The sequence below is a fragment of the Galendromus occidentalis genome, unplaced genomic scaffold (genome assembly GCF_000255335.2).
Source record: "Galendromus occidentalis unplaced genomic scaffold, Mocc_1.1 scf7180000077474, whole genome shotgun sequence".
In the NCBI taxonomy this organism is placed as follows: domain Eukaryota; kingdom Metazoa; phylum Arthropoda; class Arachnida; order Mesostigmata; family Phytoseiidae; genus Galendromus; species Galendromus occidentalis.
This window is the reverse complement of record NW_003805462.1, coordinates 509,768-532,599: the sequence shown is the minus strand read 5'-3', so window position 1 is coordinate 532,599 and position 22,832 is coordinate 509,768. Positions and strand designations below refer to the sequence as shown.

The window sequence follows — 22,832 nt, the reverse complement described above, 5'->3', positions numbered from 1 at the left end:
TCCGTACCGTTCCCCTCCGTAAAATTCCGCCTCCCCAGCTCTGAAGTTTCCATCGTCGTTTGTACGATATTAGATCTTCTTTATTAAGAGCGCAGTAGATCCACGGCTGTATGGTATCTCTAGACTGACTGACAACTGCTAAATCTCACGGAAAAGCGTCATCGTCCTCTTCGATAAGTTCTTTTGCATACTCCATATCTTGTTGTTCACGCTCACGTCGCTCTTCTGCACTCTCAAGGTCCTTATTGTAGCTCTTCGGAGGGAATCGCATCGCCTTGATCGACTGGTTGTGAATATCCAGACAGAACTGTATCCTCTGGTCAAACTGACAATGAGGCTCTCCAGTGCAGTAAACGTCTATGTTCTCAGCGCTCTGCATGTAACTCTTATCGTGATCGATCGTTGCTTCGATCACGTTGTCACGGATCGCTTTGGCGACGATGAACTCTGCGCTTTCAGCAGAGTCCAATTGCAATTTCGCCGCCACATCCGCTAGCGAAATCCGTTGGTACGACAAGTTGATCATTCGGACGCCGGTTTTGATGACGTTGTGACGAAGCCGGATGATGAGAGTATAGGTGTGGTCGGCCTGGAATCGAGTCCCGTAGTTTTCAAGCACCTTGTTGAAAAGCGCGAGGTTCCCTGTTCGGACGGCCTGCGTCAATTGGAAGTACGGAGCGAGACTTTTCCTCAGGGCGGGCTGACGGAAAGTTGCCCTGTCCGGGATGTCTCCGAGGAGCAGCTCGACCGTGACCGCCAGTTTATAGACAGTTTGTTTGAATCCTAATGCTGTGTGTTGAGGTGCCTTCCGGATAGCTTGGAGAAGATTCTTGTGGGCGTCTGTGTAGAAAAGTTGAATCGCCTTGATGCGGCCAAGATAATAGAGATATCTAGCCCACTCGTTGTTCGAAGCCATTTCTGGGAAGGTCACTTTGGAGACAAGCTTAGCCGCCTGCTTGAACAAGGAATAGTGGAGGTAGTTCCGCATCAAACAGTTGATGAGCACGGCCTGTCCCTCGAAGTCTGACCTCAACGTGGCGGTCCGGAGACGCTTCAGTAAGAACCTGCAAGGTCAGAACACGGTCGTACATGATGAATCTTCCAGCTCCTCCGAGCCCTCTCCTCGTAATAAGAGAATACATGCGCTGGTTGGGGGAGTTCCATGAGCGAAGCGCCGACAGTTTTGATTCCTACCCTCTGATATTGCTGAGCTTCCCGTCCAATTCGTACACTCGACTGTAGTAGAAATAGCTTTTCGCCGCGAGCAGATCGATCGTTCTCCTTGCGCTGTGGCCTTCGACCTTGGCCATTAGGAGTTCACTACACTTGACGGCACGCTCCATGTTCTTCGATGAGGCATTTTCGACGCTGTCGACGATGTACACCAAAAGCAGCAGATGCAAGTAAACGTCGACCTCTGGCAGTAGAGCGAGATGTGCACTCTTCTGCGACCTCATGCTGGAAAGGTGATTTTTGTTTGTTTTCAGCTCATCTTCAAGTCCAAAACGCATCTGACTAACGGGGGCATCAGCTATAGCGCTCCATCACCTTTTCTTCGATCTCGACCCATCAAGCCTTGATATTAGGGATGCAGGGAGAATTCGGCCAAGTCGCACAGGAATCTTACCGATTTTGCGCGGCTTCTGTGTCATCAGTGTCCTCGACGAAGGAGAGCAGGAGGTCCTTGTGGACCTTGTCGTGAGTGTAGTAACCATTGATGATCTTGCGGAGAAGCTTCGAATTTAGCTTTTTGCGCGTCGCTGGTAACAGCCGGAGGATCCTCAATATGAATCGAGACTCCTTATTGGCGACGGCCTTCTGGATGTGATTTGTGTGCTCCTTCAATTCTTCAATAGTGGTCGCATCAGCATCCTGAGACTCTTCGGCAACAGAAACGTCGACTTCCATCGATTCGGCCATCATAAGATACCTGGAAGAGTCAGCCTTGGTACTTTAAATCGTATTATAGTTCTCTTTCTTAAGTCGATCTCGGACTTCAGGAGGCGGCACGTCATCCCCTGTCGGTATAATCGTCGTTCCATGAAAATCACTTGTCCAGGAGTCGCGACACATGCTGGACCGCAGCCGAGAGAGTCCTCCACTCATGGGACCTTTCAGCACCGGAGCAAGGAGAAGTTTACCGCGGTTCGGCGACTCCGAATACTTCGCTGTTTCGGTGTCAATGCACCTCAAGGCATGAAGGGGCCGGTCGTCATCTGGATCGGCGTCTGCCCCGGATGTCGAGCGACAGGGATTCGGAACTCGTCGAACGCGGTTCGGAGCTTCCGACCACCTCGTGAAGCGTCGCCGTAAACAAGAGGCTCGAAAAGTACTTACAACAAAGATACTAGACTGAGAAGACTGGAAGAATCAAATCTGCAACTCACACTGCAGATGATGACGCTGATCTTTGTAAGAAAAACACCGAAACCACTCTGTCGCTGATGTTAGCATCAGGCGCCAAATTTCGAAAGGCCCCTCTCGGGACTGTGCTGTGAGGCTTTCGTTTCGGCTGAATGAGCTATGTCTGAACTTCATCCCGTGATAGATCCTGACTGTTTCAGAGTAGGAGATGCGGCGAAATCGGAACGCCATCGGTGCGCCCCTTTGAAGTCTGGACATTAGAAGGGCGAATAGGGCTAGCTATCAGCAATCATTAAGCGACATACTTCGGCTTGGAGTGCTGATTGCTGATTCTTCGCTCCTGCATCACAATATATGCCTCCCGATCTCCTGAGCCCATTCCGATGGGCGGCAAATTCAGACGTTCTCGCAGGGGTGAGGAACAGGGTTTTCCGTCCTAAGAGATTCGATGCCTGGGTCCCCCTCCAAAATGGGGGGCACATGTCTGAATACTGCCCATTAGGAGAGGATAAATGGGGGGCATTCACCCCCTCCTGCCTCCTGTTTGCTGATATGGAACATCGATGTCATCTGCCATGCCTCCCAATGAGCATTCCGAACTCGTTTCGTGAGATCGATATCGGGGAAGATAAATTAAACTCAAATAAATTCGTGACACTTCCGAATCTCATCTAAGATGGAAGATGAGAAACGATCGTCAGTTTTATCCGCCTGAACTGCCGAATCCCTCCTTATAATCGAACTAAGGAGCATATCACCGCTCCAGCTGGGAAAGGTAGGTCCTCGTAACCTTTGGATCGAACAATGCGTTGCTCCCCTGGAGGCTTTTTGCCGCTCCCATTTGGTAGGAAATAGAGCTGTGAGGCTCGACCTGGATCCCTGCATCATGACGGATGTCATGAATCCGTCCCTAGAATTATGGAACTCGGAGCAAGATCGGTCGGCGGTACGATAGCGTTGCACAGCGCAGTGTTGCGACAGGGACTATATCCTGCACGGGATACCTCCAATCGAGATGGGAATTGGGAACTGCGGGAAAAATGTTCTCCTCCACCGGGCAAGGATCATCAGGATTCTCTCTAACATACCCAGATTCAAAATACAGAGAAGTCGCCCGTCGGAGGATCGCAAGCACGTTTGACGGCCTGATCGACGAGGCTAACGCTTCTTATCGGCGCCGTGCCAACTGCCATCCAAAAATCGGGAACCCTCCTGATCAATGGAATTCTTAGAGGGGCCGCATCGTCGGAAATTCTGTCCCAGTCAAGTTTCGCTCTCAAAATCTGAAGGCCGTCTCGATTTCCAGATGAGATCGCTAATTCTGACGTGTCTCGCGCTCACAGCGATTGTTTGCCATCTAGTTGAAGGTCTGTGATATCTGAAAACGGAATGTCTACACATCGGAGGTGAGACTGTGGCCGGTAGTCATCAGTCATCACAGCATCGATAACGGAAATAATGTTGCAGGTATGGTGTGCCCGGACGGTCAGAGCACCTGCGCGGACAAATACACGTGCTGCCCCTTACCTGACTCGGGTTACTATGGCTGCTGTCCATTCGAGGAGGCGACCTGCTGTCCCGATAACAACCATTGCTGTCCCCGTGGCTGGACGTGCAACCCCCAGAGCGAATGTGTCAACGGAAGCTCTAGAATGAGATGGCAAGACTTTGTGTCAGTCGCCCGCAAAGGCGAGCGCAAGTCTCGTGGGAAACGCCGGCTCTAGTCCTCGATCGCATCATTCCCGGACCACGTCGAAGCCGCATTCTGCGAATGGCGGCCTGAGGTCGGGAAGTGCCGCGACAGACTCCAGAGAGTTCTCTTTTCGTGCGGACTTTCGCTTCGGGTCAGGTGTCCCAGAAATGACGCGGCGGGATGGGCGAATTCTAGTGAACACACTGTACTTTTATTCTCGATTACAAAATCATCTAACATCTAACCCCTATCACAAACTGTCTGCTGCGGTCGCTGCCGTCGTCGGTGGAGATCGCAGGATAATTCAATACTTCTAGACTTCTAGTTGATGTGTTCCTCCATACAATAAATAACAAAATATGACACATATCTTCAACCAACTACAGAGTATCCGCGTCATATGTATGACTGTAGATCAGGTAATCGTTAGTACCACTGTCGTCATCTGACTCAATATCTAATTATTGAATATCATTATCATTATTATTATCGGGCCGTTCGACTAGGAACAGCCTACTTGCTTGTGGGCGTGGAACTCTAAATAGTCATGAGATTTGTTCTGGAGTGAACTCAACGAGCCGTGATCAAAACTGACATTCACGTGTAGTCATTGATAAAACATCAACGCAACGGGCTCGAACAGCACAGAATACATGAATACAAAGGCATCGAAAATCAGAGTGAGTTGATCGAATATATTTACGTGAGTACGCCGTAGGAGAATATCAGGTCCGGATATACGTACATCCGGGATCGATCATTATAACTAATCCATTCCGATAGAGCATGATGAACATCATCAGAAGCTTCGGTTAAGGGATCAGGCATCTTTGAGAACAATTGAATCTGTTCCACGCCTTTGTACATCAATAAGTAACAAACTTTCTTAGTCCGGAAGGCAAGAAGCCTTCGAGGTGAATGACGCCGACCCTCGGTCGGTCAAGTCTCTCTGACACTCACGAGGATGAGGTCGATAGCATGTGGGAGGGTACATCCCACTCCAGCCTTTTTTCCTCCGTTTTTCCAGAGCCGGAGCCAGGGAAGAGGTAAATCACAACGCCTTGTGTCCCTCAAGGACGATTCGACACGTTCACTTCGTAGTCGCAGGGAAGTTCGGAGGCAATCGATTGCAGATTCGTAGAAGAAGACTTTCGTTGTGTGATAGATCGGGAAGAGAGTTGAGAGGAATTTGTCGAATGGAATCGCTTCTTGAATCTATATTTGCGAGCAGAGCGCGTGAGTTGTTCGAGTTGGTCTAGGCTACGAAGCGCTCGATTCGCACCGGTGAGCCAATCACTTAGAGAGCATTCGGTAGATTAACGGTGCTGGGCAATTCAAGTCCCTATTTCACCCAGAAATTGAAGCAGTTGCTGATTAGAGAAGCGGGCTTTAAACTTCCGTTGAGCTGTTGGTATTTCCTGATTTCGTAAACGGTCGTGTTACAAGCGACCATGAGCAATTGCTGTAAGAGCACCACGGTCACGAGACATGCCACCAATGCTGCGTATACGGCACTCACGTAAACCCAGGCGTCGAGCCAAGCGTCAAAGACTCCCGGACATGATTGGGGAACCAGGAACAAACCCCAAAACATCATTGGCTGACAGATTGAAGTCAACGTCAGGTTTGCACCGTAAAATAAACCGGCTGCGAGCGTGAAAAGACCAAGTATGAAATGTCGGTGATTGTTGGCGCCGATGCAAACGTCTAGCCAAATGCAGTGGTGATCTCTTCGCAGAACGCACACTCCGCACATGAGACAGTGAGAAGTTCGCGGCGGCATCGGGAGGAGGCAAACTGCGCAACGACCTTCACGGACGCCTTCTTCTTCGATGAGAATTTTAGTTTCGTCCTCGTTGCGATGAGGATTCAAAATCCCCGGATTCCTCCTGGAGCATTGCGCGAAGTACAGAGCTGCTACCACGAGGCTCGTGAGGACGGCGTTCTCGGACAGAAGGATCTGCGCGGAAGGAATACTCTCAGTTCGTTCATATGACATGTTACGGGGAGTCACATGGCCGTTGAGAAATCTCAATAATAATCGAAGATACATAAAGCACAATTATATTGTGAATATCACCTTCAGCTGCGGCACGACCACCAGCTGGAAGAGCAGCAGGAGTTGCACATATGACAGGATGCCCCAGACGAGGAAAAACTTTGAGCGGATGCGTTCCCGATGGGAGTGACCGTTCACCAACCTCAGGATGATGATCATTGCGGCGAACGAGATAATCATTGAGTAGAAACTCTGGATCGCCAGGAGGAATAGCAGAGGAAACGTAATTAAGGCATAAATGCAGTGGCAATCCACGGCTCCGCAACAAGAAGCAGGATTGGTGAAGACCGGGATTTTTCTGAAAACGTAAACGAATCGAGTTTAGCTGCGTGTGAGGAACGCACGAATGGTCAGGGGCGTTTCCGTTCGTTCTGCTCCTCGGCCGATTATATTAGGTGACAAAGCCATAAAACAGACCATTCTCCGCTTCGGAAGTGAGAATTCTACAATTTACAAAGTTTCTGATCAGAGCGGCATTCCTGGCTTTCGGCTCCCCTCATAAATAGTACGCTAGTCTGGATACTCCATCTGATCTTCGCGATTTGAGTAGGTGTGAAGGTCAATTGTAGGTTGTAGGTTCCCGGGCTCAGAAGAATCCCCATTGCCGTATAAAAGTCGGCAGCGAACCCACACCGAGGAATATTTTGCAACCATGGCTTCGCGCCGACTCTTCCTCTCAATCATCGGACTGGTGGGACTCGAAATTTCCGCTCGGCCTGCTACTTCGCTCCCTATCGTCTCTGCTCATCGGAACGTCCCGTGACGACGGCAATAATCGCTCTCATTTACAGATATCCCTGTCCCGGGTGCATTGTTTGGACACTGAGCCCGAGGGTGATGGTTTTCACGAGACTGAAGTTCAGGGACGGCATATCCCCAAACAACACCATCATTCGGTCCACTACAGGCCGACACCCGCACCACCCTATATCCCCGTGGATCCTTTCCAATACACGCCAACACCCAGCCCCCCAAGGTAAAGTCCGAGACTCTCGATTATCAATGCCTTGGGACGAGCATCACGGCCGACTGAAACGCTTTAATTTATACCCAAAGGTCTTGCAGATACCCGTACGAGCCAGCTGAAACCCCCAGAGTCAAGGTCGAGGAAGTCCAGCCTATTGCCCGACCAGTAGAGCGGAAACGTCAGTATTACGCGCAAGAATGCGGTTGCGTGCCCTTCAAGTATGTTCCATGAGCACCGAGCGTGCGAGAAGCATATTTGCGCTCTCAACGAACCCAGGAATAAAAACCAGCCCCATTGGAATCTATGGCGCGCGAATTCCGCTTGTTCTCAATTCAGGGGAGTGAGGTCCTGGGTCGAGCAGAGGCTCGGAACTATCGTTGGGGGGTTCGGTGAATCGATCTCGGGATAATAGCATACGAGCAGGTCTCAATGGTCGTTCACGAGAGCGGTCGGAAAGCCTCAGTTCTTTTATCCGCGCTCCTGGTGGCTGAACTTCGGGAGAGGTCCCACTCTCGGGGTCAATAGGTACTAGGGTTTAATTTTCCCGGCGCAATGAACTCACTTTTTTGAGCGCAGCGGCATTTTTCGGAGGTCGCAAGCACTTGCAAAGAAAAACAGCGACGAGGGCGGCGACGGGAACCGGCGGATAAAACGTCGCCGCTCGGAGAAGCCTGCAGCGCTGCTGCCTGCCTACCAAGAGCCAGCGGAGGGGGGATATCGACGGCGGCCGCAGGACCACCACCACTACCGTCCCACAGCAGCGGCAGCAGCAGCGGCGGAGCGCAGGAGCGGGCGCCTACCTTCTCTTCAATACATTCATCATCACGAAGTAGTCGTCGTAGTGTTTGCTCTTGTCCTCTCCCACATCCCTCTCGACCTGAGAGCTGAAGTCAGACATGAAATTCGGCGTTCACGCTTCGTTCGGCTTTCTCCCATTCCTTTGTACGTATGCCCGAGGTGACGTCCAGGAGTAACCATTCTAAGTCCATGCGAAGAGCGTACGAGAAGAACGCGGAAAGAAACTATCAAAAATGGCATCTGTCAGGGTGGCGTAAACAATGATGTCGATTATCCTTGCTGGATCCCTGAGATCGGAAAATCGAGCGGTGTCTCCCGCGACGTCCCGATTCCGAAGCTCATCAGCCGCGTCGGTTCACAAAGGACGGAGGATCCCGGCGAATCACTTAGGATCGCAGATCGTGCTTGGACTGTGTGATCCATCGTGACGAGATAGGTTGTGATCCTATGCGCTCGGCCGTTCATTGAAGACTTGGATTCGTAAATGAAGAGACCGGGGAGATTCAGTTTATCAAAAGCCGGGATGAGGCTGAGAGCGCGAGTTCGTTCATGGCCTCGGTGGCGAGGAAGATTTGAACTTTCACAAGCCCTTGACTGCGTCTTCCGCAATTTACGCTTATCTGGACCAAAAATGTCTCCGAGAACCTCTCGACGGACAAGGCGTAGAATTCCGTTCGTAGAATTCCACTAATATGTCGAGCATTCCTAAATCAGGATTAGACATATGGTACCTCGTAGGATAGCCAAGGAAGAGCTAGATCCAATGATTGAGGTTCGCGCTGAAATCTTGAGCTGCGGCGAAGCGCATGAGGCTGACTTCAAGCAGAGCGATGTAGCCTGAAGCCGCACTCAATATTCACGAGTGCCGTAATTATTGCGACTCACCGGCTCAATGCTTCCACTCGGTAAACCTGGACCGCTCGTATTTCTCTGCGATTCTGCGAGAGCGGCGGCAGAAGAGTTCCGGAATCGGTCAGCGATCCCTTAGAGAGCGCGGTTTGCTCTGAAGGTCGAGGGACACCGTTAAATGTCAAAAAGGATGTCGTTACTCTCCACCTGACTAAGGTAGCGCGGGAGTTGCTTGTCCACGCCTTTCGGTCAATAGGCGGCTCTCTCTATTCATCCTGTACTCCCATTTCCAGCGACGCCGCCTGGCGAATCGGCGATTGCCATCTGGGCTCTGGAGGGATTCTGCCGGCGAAGGCCCACGGAGAGGGTCTGGAGCATCCATGTCGAGAATAAATCTGCCTTGATGATCCGGGAGGTCCTTGTCGCCCGACACATTTCATGCATCGTGGAGCGTCCCGGGCGGAGAATGTCACACCGGACTCGAGCCCGAAATCTTCCAGCAATAAAGTTATGCTTGCTCGAATTCTGACTGAAGTAGAAAACGATTGGGGTCGAAGAGACATGGTTTTCATTATCGGAACTGTGAATGTGCGATGAAGCTTCAACGGAGCCTTCTTTCCTGCGATCTACTTACGGAAGCGAAGAACGCGGCAAACCGCGCAAAACGTGCGCTTGTCCTTGACTCTCTTCGGAGCCAAGTGAGGTTGGATGGAGGGCTCGATTCGTCCGAAGTCTCGAGCGCTACGAGAAACCGCGAACCATCCTGAGCACACCGCAGACCGCAGCCTCAGCTCGAGAGAACCGGGACCCTTCTCAGCAGGGATCATCATCACCATTACCCGAGGGTCCAGAGAGATCGTCTGCGATCCTAGATCTCTCTCTGCCTCTCTGCTTGATGTCCTTTGAAAAATTATTACTCGTTCTTATCGTTCGCTCCCTTTGTCGCGGAGAACCGGAACATCGTATCTCCTCGCCGCTAGGTGAGTCGGTCCTCCGTAAGGCGCGTAGTGCCGAGAGGTTGAAACACTGCCGGCTCCGCGCTCCGTGAGAGTGAGTTCTGTTTTGAAAGAGAGGGTCTAGCTTCCGGCGGCTGCTATAACCGCTGCTGTTGTTGTGCACACTCCTCGTCGACCGACCGACAACGTTGCTGAGCGTATTCTATAAGTGTGTGTGCTGTGCGTTCTATAGAGCGAACCGGATTCAAGTTCTCGGGCTGGAATCCCGCATTTCTGACAAAGACGAGAAGTTCTTCTGTTTCCAATATTGTTTCACAAGCGACTGCTGAAACGTTACACAATTTCGCAAGGTAATTCGCGGTATACGTTGCTTAGTCAGATGCGAGCTGTGCCGCCCAGCCACGCTGCCGGAAGGACGTGACTGGGCGTCGCGGATCTCCGTCGGCCTGATGGTCACTACCTAGGATTGAGGGAGGATATCGAAGTTTTCCTCGATGCTTCGCTGGCTGTAGTCGATATCCGATTTCCCGCACGTGGTGTTATATCACAGGCTTTTGAGCGTCGGATCGTGAATCTCGAGCCATGCCAGCTCTGGAGCGCGCTGGTATGCCGCGAGCTGTCGGCGTCTTGGAGTTGCTCATCCGCGTTTCGTCATCGTGTGTATAATATAACACATTTGACGGCTCCAGATGCTGCTTTAGGCGATCTGTGATATGCTTGCCCCGTACCACAATTCGTCGGTTACCAGCACTCGACCGGATTCTGATAATGAACCGTCATTGATCTACGTCGAGATCGAATATCACGAGGTTACTCACAATGTCTCGAAATACCCTACGAGATCGCTTCAAGATGGTCTAGGAATCGTGACTTTCTCAGTCGAGCTCTCGGGCTTCTGTCATTCGGAAATGATTGAAATCACGTGTATCGGTCGGTGAAACGTCTCTCTTACTGGTTCCCAGATGACGACGGAGAAAAAGGAAGAGAAGAAGTCGTTCGAGGAGATGTGGGCTGACGCTAAGAAGAACTCTGGCGACTTCAATGGCTGGACATCCCTATTGACGCATGTCGAACAGAACGTCCTTCTGATCGGTGAGTGGATTCCTGCCTTAATTCCAGCTTGATTGTTGGCAGTTATTGTTTTTCGGCCATCGCCTATTTTTCTTCTTCTCTCCGTGCCCAGGCATTCAGAGTGCTCGAGAAGTGTTCCTGTCTTTCTTCGAGCACTATCCGTACTGCTATGGCTATTGGAAAAAACTCGCTGACTTGGAGCGGAAAAACGTCCAAGAGGGAGAGGAGCTCGCCATGGAGAAATGTCAGGAAACTTTTGAGAAAGGTCTCCAAGCCATCCCCCTATCTGTTGATCTCTGGCTGCAGTACATAAACTTCCTCAAGCTGAAGGTCAAGGACCGCGAGGACGAGGTCGAACAGCTCAGGGATTTATACAAGCGATCGATCGATGTAAGTTCTCACAAGTTATGTCTCGTCCTCATGATGATTCCTCCTCATTTGCTCTCATGATCACATCGGGATCGTCCTCCCGCTTGATGTCCTGACGATGCAATTTGTCGAATACGAACCTATATTCCGTAGGTCGCCGGATTGGAGTTCCGCTCTGACCGACTCTGGGATTCATGGATAGCTTGGGAAACGGAACAACAGCAGCTCGTGAACGTCACCGCTATCTATGACAGACTGATCTCAACGCCAACTCAGCTCTATAGCCAACATTTCGAAAAGTAAGTGATGGATAGCTTCATTGCTTGCGGCAAATGAAGTCCACGAATACTGCGGCAGAGAAGTCTTGCCTAGGATATCAAGCTTCATCCATGGAGCTCCTCGATCCGGAGATCCCTGTGAAGACTGTGGGAGTTTCTCGGAAAGTGTCTTTGATCATTGGACGGTGCATTCAAAGACCTACTCTTTTTCAGATTCCAAGGCTTGTTGGAGAAATATCCGCTCCATGAGACTCTTGGCGAAGAAGAGATCGAGGAATGGAAACAGCTATACGAACAACGGAAGGGTGAAGGAGCCACGGACGAGGTTAGAGAACTTCGGCTCGTTATCAACGATGATGCTACTATCGAGAATCCTTGGGGAGCGGTCGCGGTCGCCCAGCACAGAAAATTTACGGCTGAGTTCTCGCTCGCGAATTCTCTCCGACCCCGTAATTGTTTGTTTCGGCCTGTTCGCTCCATCTTCCATCCTTATAGTCTTCCCTCTCTCTCTCTATGACTATTATTCCTTCAGTTCCTCTCGCTAGCATTCCGTGTTGGTTCTCGATCGAGCGGGGGAATCGGGCTCCCTTGCGTAAGCTCTCAATGCCCGACTTCCAGTCGGTGCGGAATAGGCATATCGCCAACCCATCGATGCCTTATGCCTGCGAAGCGCATTCTATCCCCTGCTCATCTAATATTCTTTTCTCTACAGGACGAGCCCACGTTCATCAAAGGTGAAGCGATCCAACGTCGGAAGAATGTGTACAAAAAGAATGAGGAAGCCTGCACCACGCGCTGGACTTTCGAAGAAGGCGTAAGTTAGATAGGCTACAGTTACGTGATAGTCCTCGTTTTACTAGATTAGATTTCGAGACAATCAGAAGCGGCGTTCGGAGAGGCGCTCTCGGCTCGGGTTTTCGGTCACAGACATTTTCGTGCCACCATTGCGTTGCGTTGAGGCCTGAGTTAGACATTTGATACCATCGTTGCTTCACGGGTCGAATGATTTGACTTCGATTTGTCCATTCATTCATTTCGTTGCCGAAAGCTCTTCAAGACTGAATACGACAGCACGTCGTCGGAGCGATGACGCAGTCTATGACGATAATATGAATATTGAGATGATGATTGATTGGATGATTGTTTGAGGGAGTATTTCCGTGGCATATTTGCGTCGTTTTATATGGTTAACGATCTCCCCACAGTTATATTCAGATTCGACAAGCGGCATAACCAATGCTCTTTCAGCCAATCGAATCCTACGACTCTCTGGTAGAAGGTCACCAAAATCTCGATAAAATGCCGCTCAGAAATTCATGGTCGTGTCGGTTTTTGCCAAACGAGACAAATTGGTTCACTATTAGTTTGCAACTGTACATTATCAACATATTCCTCGAAGCTGTATATCCTAGGCTTACTTGTGCAAGTGTATCATTTTGTCACGTACGGTTGTCTATATGCAATAGGTAGAAATGTGGTCACTAGGCTGTCATGGCTAGAGGAGCTTCGGGAGTCTCAGCAGGCCTGAGAGAATCCGACCCAGAAGGGTGAGTCGGTCGCAAGTCGATCTGTATCAATCATGTGTATCTACTACGACCTGTATATATTGTGGCCCTGCGCCCCGTAGCTACTTGCGCGGTATAGAGTGTAACAATGTGAACATGGACGACGCGATGCCACTGACGACGGGGTCAACGCTTGGCAAAAAAGCCGCCATCGGACTCACAATCTTTTCTCCACAGATCAAACGGCCCTATTTCCACGTGAAACCGTTGGAGAAGACACAGATCAAGAACTGGAAAGATTACCTCGATCTGGAAATCGAAATGGGCGATGAGAAGCGCATCAGGCTTCTATTCGAGCGATGTCTGATCGCTTGTGCCCTGTACGAAGACATGTGGATCAAGGTAGGAGACAGAACTTGAAACCCCTCTTCAGTGCTTGATTTTTTTTATCATCCGAGAGGCCTTGCCTGTATCTTCCGTTCCAACGAAATTCTGTGTCTGAGATCGTCGCTCTGCTTCACAGTATATCAACTGGGTTGAATCGGCGGGAGATTCGATCGAGGCGGTTATGGCTCTGTACAAGAGAGCCTGCGAGGTCCACCTCCCAAAGAAACCGATCATCAATATGTCTTGGCTCTCGTTCGTCGAGAAAAAAGGTCAGTAGTTCTTGTACCACATCACGGAGAACGAGTGCACTTCCGTTATCTGAGCCGGACCGAGATCTTCTTTGGTACATGTTTCATGAACTTGGCTTATTCCGAATCCGAGAAAAACTAATACTGTGGCCTCATGCAGAACGCGAAGGCGCCCTGGCTGAAGGTTCCGTCGAAGATCTTCTGCAGCCCATGGAGGAAAGGCTCGGCAGCTGCGTCGTCTTCGCCATGCGACGCTTGAACATCCATCGTCGATTCGGGAGAGCCGACAAGGTCGAAGAGCTGTATAAAAGTTACGCGGCATCAGCTGAAACACCAAAAGTAGCAAACCATTTCGCCATCAAATACGCGAGATTCCTCGTTCAGACCAAGGGAGACATCGTGACGGCGATCGAGATTCTCAAAGAAGCCAGTCAGAGAGAGCCCGTGAGTGAACGACCTATTTAATTGTTTAATATTAATAATTATAGCTATAAATAAGTAATAACCTACATCGTTCGATGTTTTCAGGAAAATTGCCGCGTCTACCTGGCGATGATCGACTTGGCGATTAAATCAGAGAATACGGTGCTCATCAGCGAAACATTCAAAACCGCTCTGAAGGCGACGGAGATCCCTCAAGCGAAGAAACTGGATATTCTCCAGAGACGACTGGAATACTACGAGGAAATGACCGATGAAGTCGATCAGGCTCAACAGGCCCTGGAGGAATACTCGAAAATGTTGAAGGTGAGTGAAGCGCGAAGAGAAAAATCTCCGACGAGGGGAAAATGGATCCATCTCACGTCTCAGTCGTATTAAACGCCCCTAATTCCACAGCTGGTCGAAAAAGAAAGGGACAGGAAACGTCCGACGGACGAGAACGGATCCGGACCCGACGCGAAAAAGAAAGCCGAGGAGTATTCGATGGCTTACTATGACCGCAATGGACAGAGCGCTTACAGTGCACAGGCTTACAGTCAGCAACAATGGGGACAGCAGGTGAATATACATACGTAGATCAGGATGGAGGGAGCCCCTCCCTGAGAGCTCAAGAAGCCCCTGGAGAAGAAAGGAAAACACGTGAGATGAATCTGTCCTCATTGAGGAGCTCGGAAGTGAGCGAATTGTGATTCTCTTCCTCCTACTTCCAGGGTTACGGACAAGCCTACAACGCTAGCCAGGGCTGGAATGGACAACAGCAAGCATATGGGGCAAGCTACCATTACTAGTCGGGCTGTCATTTTACTTCTGTTCCCGGGAGCACACATACACGCATCTTCACAGGAAGTTCGCGGCGGAACACAGTCCCTGTTTGTTTTTGCTGACTCATCTCCATAATCCTTGCAAATAAGTTCACCAATACGCATAACATGTCATATAAGTCTTCTAAGCTCTCAAAGAATAAATGCATCTCAAATGAATATGAGAAATCACCGCAGAACGTTTCTCTCTCTCGACCGATTCTCTCTCCTCATCCGAAAGCGAGACCGTGCGCCCTCCGAAGGAGCCCGTTGCGATCTTGAAGGGCGAGTCTTATTTCGAAATCTCTCCAATGATCGATGGGGACTTCCGAACCTATCCCCGGGGCAACCGTGAGGTTTGTCGCTGAATTCACGGATATTCCTGATGCGAGATCCCAGCCGAGGAGCCCTGCTTTGGTCCATGAATTACTTCTCTAATGATCGAGCATTCGATTGATTAATCCTTATTCGCAATGGAACCATCGAGAAATTCTCTAGGTAACCGATACAAGACTTTTGATCCGCCCTACATTTCCCCGAGCCTTGCAGTAATGAAGGAGAGGCTCTCAAGCTCCTGAGCGATCTCATACGAGAATCACTCTGCTTTTGTGAGCTAGAGACCTCGTGAGTGTGATAGGACATGACGAAGCCTCGGAAAACCATGGGCACGACGGAGTCGGAGTCAGAGGAGCCGCAGCTCGATGATTGTCAAGCTCGATTCGCCTGTGGAAAAACCATAGGTTACGGGAAGAATTGCTGTTGGAGGAATAGCTTCACAGAGTTGTTAATCTGCCGTCGACGGAGAAAACTCCAATATGGGCGGTTTCTTGCGGAGGAAACGGTCATCGCTTGGATAATAATAGTGAAATCCCGTTAAAACGAAGCTCGCGGGACTGAAGAAATGAGTTCGTTGTAATGAAAGCTCGCCGTAACGAAAGGTTTCCATTATTATCTCTATAGCCAGCCAGCCACAAAGCTTGTTCTGCTGAGGATTCGTTTCGACGGTGCTCGATGTAGTCGTAAAATTTCACCCACCCTGTGAACCCATGGATTTCGACGAGAACACCCGTCTGTGAGAATTCAGCTCTTGCTCTCATCAATGCCGGCTCACGCTTCGGACGATGAAATTCTCGTGTCTGGACCCACTCAGAAGTTCGGCATTCCAAGCGATGTCCGAAAGAGTGGGGTCTTTCAATGGAATCCGAAATCGACTCGAATTCTCAGTAGACAGCTCGGGGTTTCTCGCAAGCTCTCTCCCTCGAAAATCATTATCGCGATTTTCAATAGGAGAGGGCGGAGTGTATGAGCGAGGGTACATCCTTAGCTGGGTATATATTCTCTTCGAGTGAGGTACTGAGAAACCCAGCACCTTCGGGCAACAATTTTCGAAGATTCTGCTAGAAGCCTCGTGATTTTCCAGAGATCAGTATGGATATCTCCGGTGCATCTTCGGAAAATCGGACCAGGAGCGCCTCTGCCGCGCTTCCTAACACCTTAAGCGTTGCCATTGTTCAAATGGTCGACTCATGTGGGCATTCACCTCGAGTCAAACGTCGGAGGGTCGACAAATCAGAGAAGTTCATCACTGGCCGTGTTCCCCAGAGGAACTCACCGATCACCCCTCCCGTGGTGGCCAACCAAGCGAAAACCCATCCGAGTGGCGCTCCTCCAGCGGCGAAACTCGGGCCCCCTTTTGTATGTGGACATTGCGGAAGGGCGTACGCCAAACAGCAGCATCTCGGAACTCATCTTCGGAAGAAACATGTGAGGCGACCTGACTCCGCTGGTGGACAGTGTCAGATTCTGCCTACGAAACAAATCGTATCACGAGCAACTACCGACGTAACTTCGACGGAAGACCATAGTGGGAATCCCGGGCTCCCACTGCCTACTGCCAGCCGTGGAGTCTCGAGCGCTTCAGGCGCTGCGACGACGCAGAGTGCTATTTTCGATCTACTGACCGTTGAGTCAATTAGAGATCGTCCTCCTTGCCGGGTGAGCGACGAGGTCTCGAACTCAGAGGATTTGCGCTCGACTGAAATATCGAATCTGTCTCTGAGTAACGAACAATTCTTCGAAGTTGACGCGGCAGTCCGCTTCCTGAAGATGGACTACGTCGAGCACAGTACGATCTGGAGTGTCGAGAACGATGAGCTGATTATAGGTCGGACCCTGCCAGAACGACGATACTCGGTCTAATCGTGCATAGGGACCGGTTCCCCGCAGAAGTACCGATTCAGGGATGGTGCGGAAGAAGAACGATTGCCTCTCGCTCCTCGATGCAAATATGAGCTTTGATAATGCATCGCTCGGAATCCCCAAGATTTCGTGCTTCGCTGGAAACATCGAATTATCTTTTGGCTCTCTTATAGCTCAATTCGCAAGGAAATCGTGCGAGATACATACAGCAAATAAATATTGTCGCTTGCGAGGGATCTGCAAGAACTGTATCGAATTCACTCCCCATCCTTAAGAGCTCGGACATCAGGATTTTTCGCTAGCATAAAAGAATCATTTTATTGGACACTGGAAAAATTACTCTGACACTCTGAAGGGCCGCTTTCGGTCGCGCCGTTTAGTTGTGCTTCATTCACCATGACATTCTCATGGTTCTCGTCATTGTCGCATTCTCATGTTCTTCCGGAGAGGGAATTCTGGATCATTTATTTACAAAGAGTGCGTTTCAGCGGGAGCGGGTTGGAGGGGGCGATCCCATCGCACTTGTTATTCAGAGCTGACAGAAAAAAGGTCTCCAGAGTATGGTAAGGCTTCGACCAGAATTCCTCTATCTCGACCTGCGAAGCTCCATAAGAAGCCCAAGGGCGCATTTTCGTGGGGCACGGCGGGGTTCGGTGGGCGCGGCGGGGTGCGGTGGGCAATCTCAGAGAGCGTCAGAGAGATTCCCATTCCCTCCATGGGAAAGACTTCGGCTCCGCATCACGTCAGCCAATCGGATTGATGAATGATGCTATCAGTTTCATGATCTCGATTCCGATCCTCTCGTAATCGATCTTCCGGATAGAGAAATCGGTAGCGTCGGACTGTTCAATTCTGTTCCTCCGAATCAAAGTCAGGAGTTCCATAGAAAGGAAAGATTCGCGTGAAAATCTCTAAATATGCAGTTTGCCGCAGACATTCTCATCTCCCATTCCGCCCGATGTGATGCGATGGTCGACAATAATGAAGTCCCACGCTTTCCTCTGAGGACGAGCTGCGTCGAAGAAGTGAATCTGCCTCAGAGGCGTTCCGCGAGATCTATTCGATCTCCAGTTTCTGCGATGTGGGTCCCCCTTGTGCCGGAATCGCGGACCAAGGTTACTGGAGGATCAGCCTTGGAAAGTGATCCAGGTACCGCGACGCACGCCGAGCGCTCTCGATCGCTAATGAATCCCCACGATAGGTCGGATTCCTTTTTTTCCCATGGAAGGAACGAGTACAGATACTGCCTCTCTGGCGGCAGCGCTCCCCCGGACGAAAATGGAGGATATCATGACTTCAACTCCGCTGAAGAGAAGGCTTCTCGGAGAAATGTCTCGCCGGTGTTCAGAGAGGAAAACTCATACGAGAAGAAACGGTGCCGCGGAATCATTAAGCCAATCCGTGGTGTCCTTCCGGCGTCACAATCGGGAGAAGGCGGCGAGCCACTCCGATCAAGAGATTCAGTGGCACGGTGCGACCCTCATTTCCGAGCTCCGCCGAAGAAGTCTCTCACCGAAGAACTAGCCGAGTACTCGGGATCTACCTTCAAACCCGTTTCGGAAATTCAGCAATGGGAAAACTCGAACCCCCATGCACCTGTGACACCAACGCCGACGTTTCAACCGCCCGAGAGCCCGCTCGATTGTCGAAGGAACGTTTTTCAAAGCCGGCAGAGTTCCGCCTCTACGGTGTCCGACGCTGATGAAAATGCCTTCAAGGACTTCCTCCCGGAGCCTGGGGTCGCTGAGAGGGGAGTCCGGCTCACCACCGGAAGCGGGAGCTCTGGGACTACTGCAAGCAGCGAAAATGAAGCGGATCTCTACGAGGAGTTGAGTGACGCTTCCGAACCGGATCTTGCACCTTCGATTGTTTCTAACGCCACGTCGAGTGCGTACAGCTCCGGGAGCCATCGGCACGACGAGGAAAACGTCCATGAGCACGCTTGTGGTGACTACACTGAAGGGACTCTCCGATCGAGCAGCCGCTGTTCGCCAATTCTCCCTGCGGAGCCGGCAAGGAATGTTGAAGAAACGATAAACTTTGTCTCCGCCTGGTTGGAGAATAACCCTTCGACTCCAACGCAGCCCCCAGGTGTCGCGAGTTTTCCCGAGGGACTCCAGCCGGCGGATCCCGTCGCGGAGAATGTCTCGGGCTCGCCACGAGAATTTCGTCGCGGTGGAGATCCAGTCGAGAGATCTGATATCGACGGCGACGGAATTCTCGATTGCGCAAAACGAGCCGCCGACCCTGCGAACCCAGCCCCTGACAAAAGCTCCAAGATCACAAGCATGAAAAACATTCTCATGGAAGCTTTAGCGCTGATGTCCGGAGCGATCGTACTCGCCTCGTGTATGCACTATGTCCCTCAATATTTGGCCGAGAGCCGCGCTTCGTTCGATCTGGGGAAGTTTTTCTAGTGCTCCCTCGAAATTCGGATAACATCTTCGTCTGTCTCCGCTGACAGGGAGGATCCAGAAGCGCCATCGATCGCGAAAGCTTCATTCGAAAAATAAATACTCTCTTATTGGAGACACTACGGAGTTCCGGGATATCTTTGATTTGCGGACTGGATACGCCTCCCGAGAGGAATACCGTCATCGCCCTGGTATTTCATTGCCGACTCTACGGCGGCTCCGGCTCACCTTCGACAGTTTCTTAGGGATCGACCAGGACTGGTGCGTCGACTAGGCGAATTCCCGTGATTTCGGCAAGCCGGCCGGATCGGGCTTGCCCGTCCTTGAGGGATACAGATGATCAGATTCGTGTACCCCATGGATGAGATGCTAACTAAGCCCTTCGAGATTCCCTATGAATCTCGACGCGGCTGTCCCGGAGACCTTTGATGTGTTTTCCGAGTTCTTCCGCGGGTCTCTAAGCCATCATCAGCCCGGGTTGACACTTGCATCGAGCGTAGACACGACGCGAGACTTCCAGTCGAACGGAACGCATGATAGGTATCAGCGAAATTCAGGATATATGAGGTTAACCATGGCTCGCCGGTCTTTGAAGAGAAGCTTCGGACTCCTTGTCTTCCTCATCTCGGTTTTCCTGCTCTCAACTGCTGACGGGGAGCCCTAGCTGTGAGCTATGACCTCCCGGATCCGTTCTCATCGGCGGCCCGATAAAAAGCGTTCGGACCTGGCGATCCGGACGGTTCGGTGAAAACTCGGTTGCCGGCCCAGCCGATGCCGCCATCACCTTTCGAGTTGACTCGGTGGTCGAGTCGGCGGTAGGAGCAACTACTGGGTCGGCCACGTCCGTCGTAGCCATCCAGAGAGTCACGCGAAGGACTCACGGCGAACAGCAGTTTTTCGGAAGCCATTGGCCGACTGGGTCTCTGGAAAACCGTCTGTGAGGGGAGAATTCGCTGGAAACAACGCACTAATCTCCGAGAGAATCGCCCTACTCAGCAGACAGAACTCCATTAGGCGTTGTAGTCAATTACCGAAGGCAAAACCATTCGTTCTTAGCTCTCGGAATAACCATCTGAGAATAATGCCCAGAGATTTCACTGAAATCCTGATTCCCTTCCATGAAGTATGGGAAAACTAAGGAACAGCAATGGAGATTCCACGTTGACTCTTATTTCAATATTTACACAGGGGCCGAACACAACATTGGAGGTTTCGGCTGAACGAGGACGATAAATACGAGCTCAGGGCTTGCCATCGGGACGGGAATGGGAGAAAGAAAAATGGGAGAAAACTCTCGGGAATGGGAGAAATTTTCCGTGCGGCCCCATGGATCATATGCAGCTCCCGGGTCAGCGGTATGATGTTACCGCGTCACGGGGAGCATAACGATACATCATGTACTCCGCTAGCGCAGATCTGACGGCTCTCCGGGCTCTCAAGGGGCGCGCCTCATTCAAAAAAGGAGCTCATTCTATTCCGGCATATTCACATCGAAGGGGTTCAAAGTAGTTGAGATCACGGCTTCGACCTCTCCCTCTCTGGGAAGCGGGTAGAGTCCGGTCGGGTCCCCTCAGGCAAGACCCGCATCAAGTTATGGACTGGAGCATTGCGACATCTCTGACTGCCGCTCCATGAATCCAACTTATATTGCGACCTCCAATCTCGTCTACGACCTGAAATTATAAACGAAGAGCGGTGTTGAACCGCGTGAACTTCTTGCCCGAGAGAAGATGCCGTCTCCCATCATATCATTCAAGAATTGGCTTGGAATTCGAGTGTACATCACTTACGAATAGAGCCGCCTCCTCGGGCAAGGGGATGATATTAAAGAGGAGAGAGATCTCGGCGCAATAGATCATTTGTTTCTTCGAAGTCGGATTGCTCGAGCATACTAAGAGGGAAGGCGAATACGTACTTTAAGAACATATCTTATATTAAGAGGTACGATTCCTCGGATGAGGAAGCTCACCGAAGTTGACGAAACGACTGAATCTGGTTTGTTGGAATCCTGCTCTGATGCCCTTCATTTCCCCGCTGATTTTGAAGCCTCTGTTGGGATGGTGGATTAGATATATGAGCTTGACGGCCGGCGTGAAACGGTATATTACGTCTTGTGGCAGTAAGTGATATGAAGCGATGATACAACTCTCGCCATTCGCCAAACGGCTGCCTCTCCTGATCTCGAATTTGAAATCCTCGTGCATGATATCGAAGCTCGCATTCCCGTGAAAACAGCTCTCGAGCCAACCTGTCCGATCAAACCTCTCCGGCGGTTGAGTCAGCAGTACTTTCCAATTCAAAGAGAACGTTTCGACAATGAAACAAATTTTCCCGAAAGGTGACGCATACTCGCGAGCTGACTCGTGTTCTCCGCAGCTGCTCGTGTTCGAGATATAGCCTGACCGGATGAATTCACCGTCATAATCCACCAGAGCCCTCTCGTAGATGGTCTCTTCATTCGCTTTCTGTAGATTCATCAAACTGAACCAAGTGAAGAACGCTGTCGGGAAAGAGCCATTCTTTCTCGAACAATATGATTATCGGACGATCTGGATTCAAAGGAAGCCGGAAAAAACGAACTTTCGATAACTCACTCTGAGTGCCTGGGTCGATCAACTCCACAACTTCTTGCATGGTGAAGAAGCCAGATTCCTTAAAGAATTTATTGGTTTTCTCGATTTGTCCCGCATCAGCTCCATACAGGGAGTAGAATTTGAGGAGGGTCCTGTCGCGCTTCGATCTCGGGATGAATCTGTAGAGCCTCTGAAGAATCTTCCTGTGGAGAGAAGCATATTAACTTCCGAAACTGCGCGATTCTGCGTCCCCATGTTCGATTCAACGATCCACTGACCCACAAGCCCATGGGAGGTTCACCTCAGCAGAGACGCACTCACAAGTCACAAGTCGGACGTACTTCTGATTCTCGACAATTTGCTACTCTGATGCGAGCGAATATCGTTCCTACTCACTCGAGGCGAGGGGTTTCGTCGGTGTCAGTCCAGAGAGCTTCCCTGAACTCTTCCTCGAGGATATTTGAAAGGAGGAAGACGCCTTGAGACAATTCATATGATATGATATGAAGTTTTGGATAGGATTCCTTGCTTTCTTTGCTTATGATTACCGAAATACCACTTCGATCGCCGAACGGAAATTATTAAAATGGGTATCAATTTTCCTTGAATATATGTACCGTCTGTCGTGCTCATATGTGACATTCTGAAGAAAAATCTGACCCACCTTCCCATCCATCTTTTGCTAGTGCTTGGGAGCAGTAGCATGACTACAGCGATTACGATTGACACTACTATGATGGATAACATAACTTTATAAGATCTCGGCAGACTGCTCCCCCAGGAATCGAGGTCTTCCGAAGTACCTGTACCTGACGGATTGATAAATAGATGGTTGTAGAGACACAGGAATGAAATAAGAGG

The 22,832-nt window shown here is 50.5% G+C and overlaps 4 protein-coding genes across 4 annotated transcripts; 2 read left to right on the top strand and 2 right to left on the bottom strand.

The window, feature by feature from the left end:
* Positions 1–52: 52 nt before the first annotated feature.
* Rpn3 (regulatory particle non-ATPase 3) lies at positions 53–2,399 on the bottom strand. The gene is made up of 4 exons (XM_029111856.1): positions 2,338–2,399; positions 1,628–1,930; positions 1,195–1,458; positions 53–1,064 (listed from the first exon to the last, which is right to left on the bottom strand). The coding sequence occupies exons 2-4, from the start codon at positions 1,921–1,923 to the stop codon at positions 146–148; spliced, it is 1,479 nt and encodes a 492-aa protein (XP_028967689.1). The 5' UTR covers positions 1,924–1,930; positions 2,338–2,399; the 3' UTR covers positions 53–145.
* Positions 2,400–5,399: 3,000 nt separating this feature from the next.
* GABPI (zinc finger DHHC-type palmitoyltransferase GABPI) lies at positions 5,400–6,718 on the bottom strand. The gene is made up of 3 exons (XM_003744762.1): positions 6,564–6,718; positions 6,138–6,414; positions 5,400–6,017 (listed from the first exon to the last, which is right to left on the bottom strand). Exons 1-3 carry the CDS (start codon positions 6,716–6,718, stop codon positions 5,400–5,402), a joined length of 1,050 nt encoding a protein of 349 aa, XP_003744810.1.
* A 33-nt stretch (positions 6,719–6,751) lies between these two features.
* LOC100903467 (forkhead box protein B2) lies at positions 6,752–7,392 on the top strand. The gene is made up of 3 exons (XM_003744708.1): positions 6,752–6,807; positions 6,908–7,092; positions 7,182–7,392. Exons 1-3 carry the CDS (start codon positions 6,769–6,771, stop codon positions 7,312–7,314), a joined length of 357 nt encoding a protein of 118 aa, XP_003744756.1. The 5' UTR covers positions 6,752–6,768; the 3' UTR covers positions 7,315–7,392.
* Positions 7,393–9,834: 2,442 nt separating this feature from the next.
* Prp39 (pre-mRNA processing factor 39) lies at positions 9,835–14,978 on the top strand. Its single transcript, XM_003744706.1, has 12 exons — positions 9,835–10,036; positions 10,649–10,778; positions 10,870–11,147; positions 11,280–11,425; positions 11,618–11,729; positions 12,117–12,218; positions 13,147–13,311; positions 13,433–13,565; positions 13,705–13,988; positions 14,073–14,291; positions 14,382–14,543; positions 14,696–14,978. The coding sequence occupies exons 2-12, from the start codon at positions 10,649–10,651 to the stop codon at positions 14,771–14,773; spliced, it is 1,809 nt and encodes a 602-aa protein (XP_003744754.1). The 5' UTR covers positions 9,835–10,036; the 3' UTR covers positions 14,774–14,978.
* Positions 14,979–22,832: the final 7,854 nt, after the last annotated feature.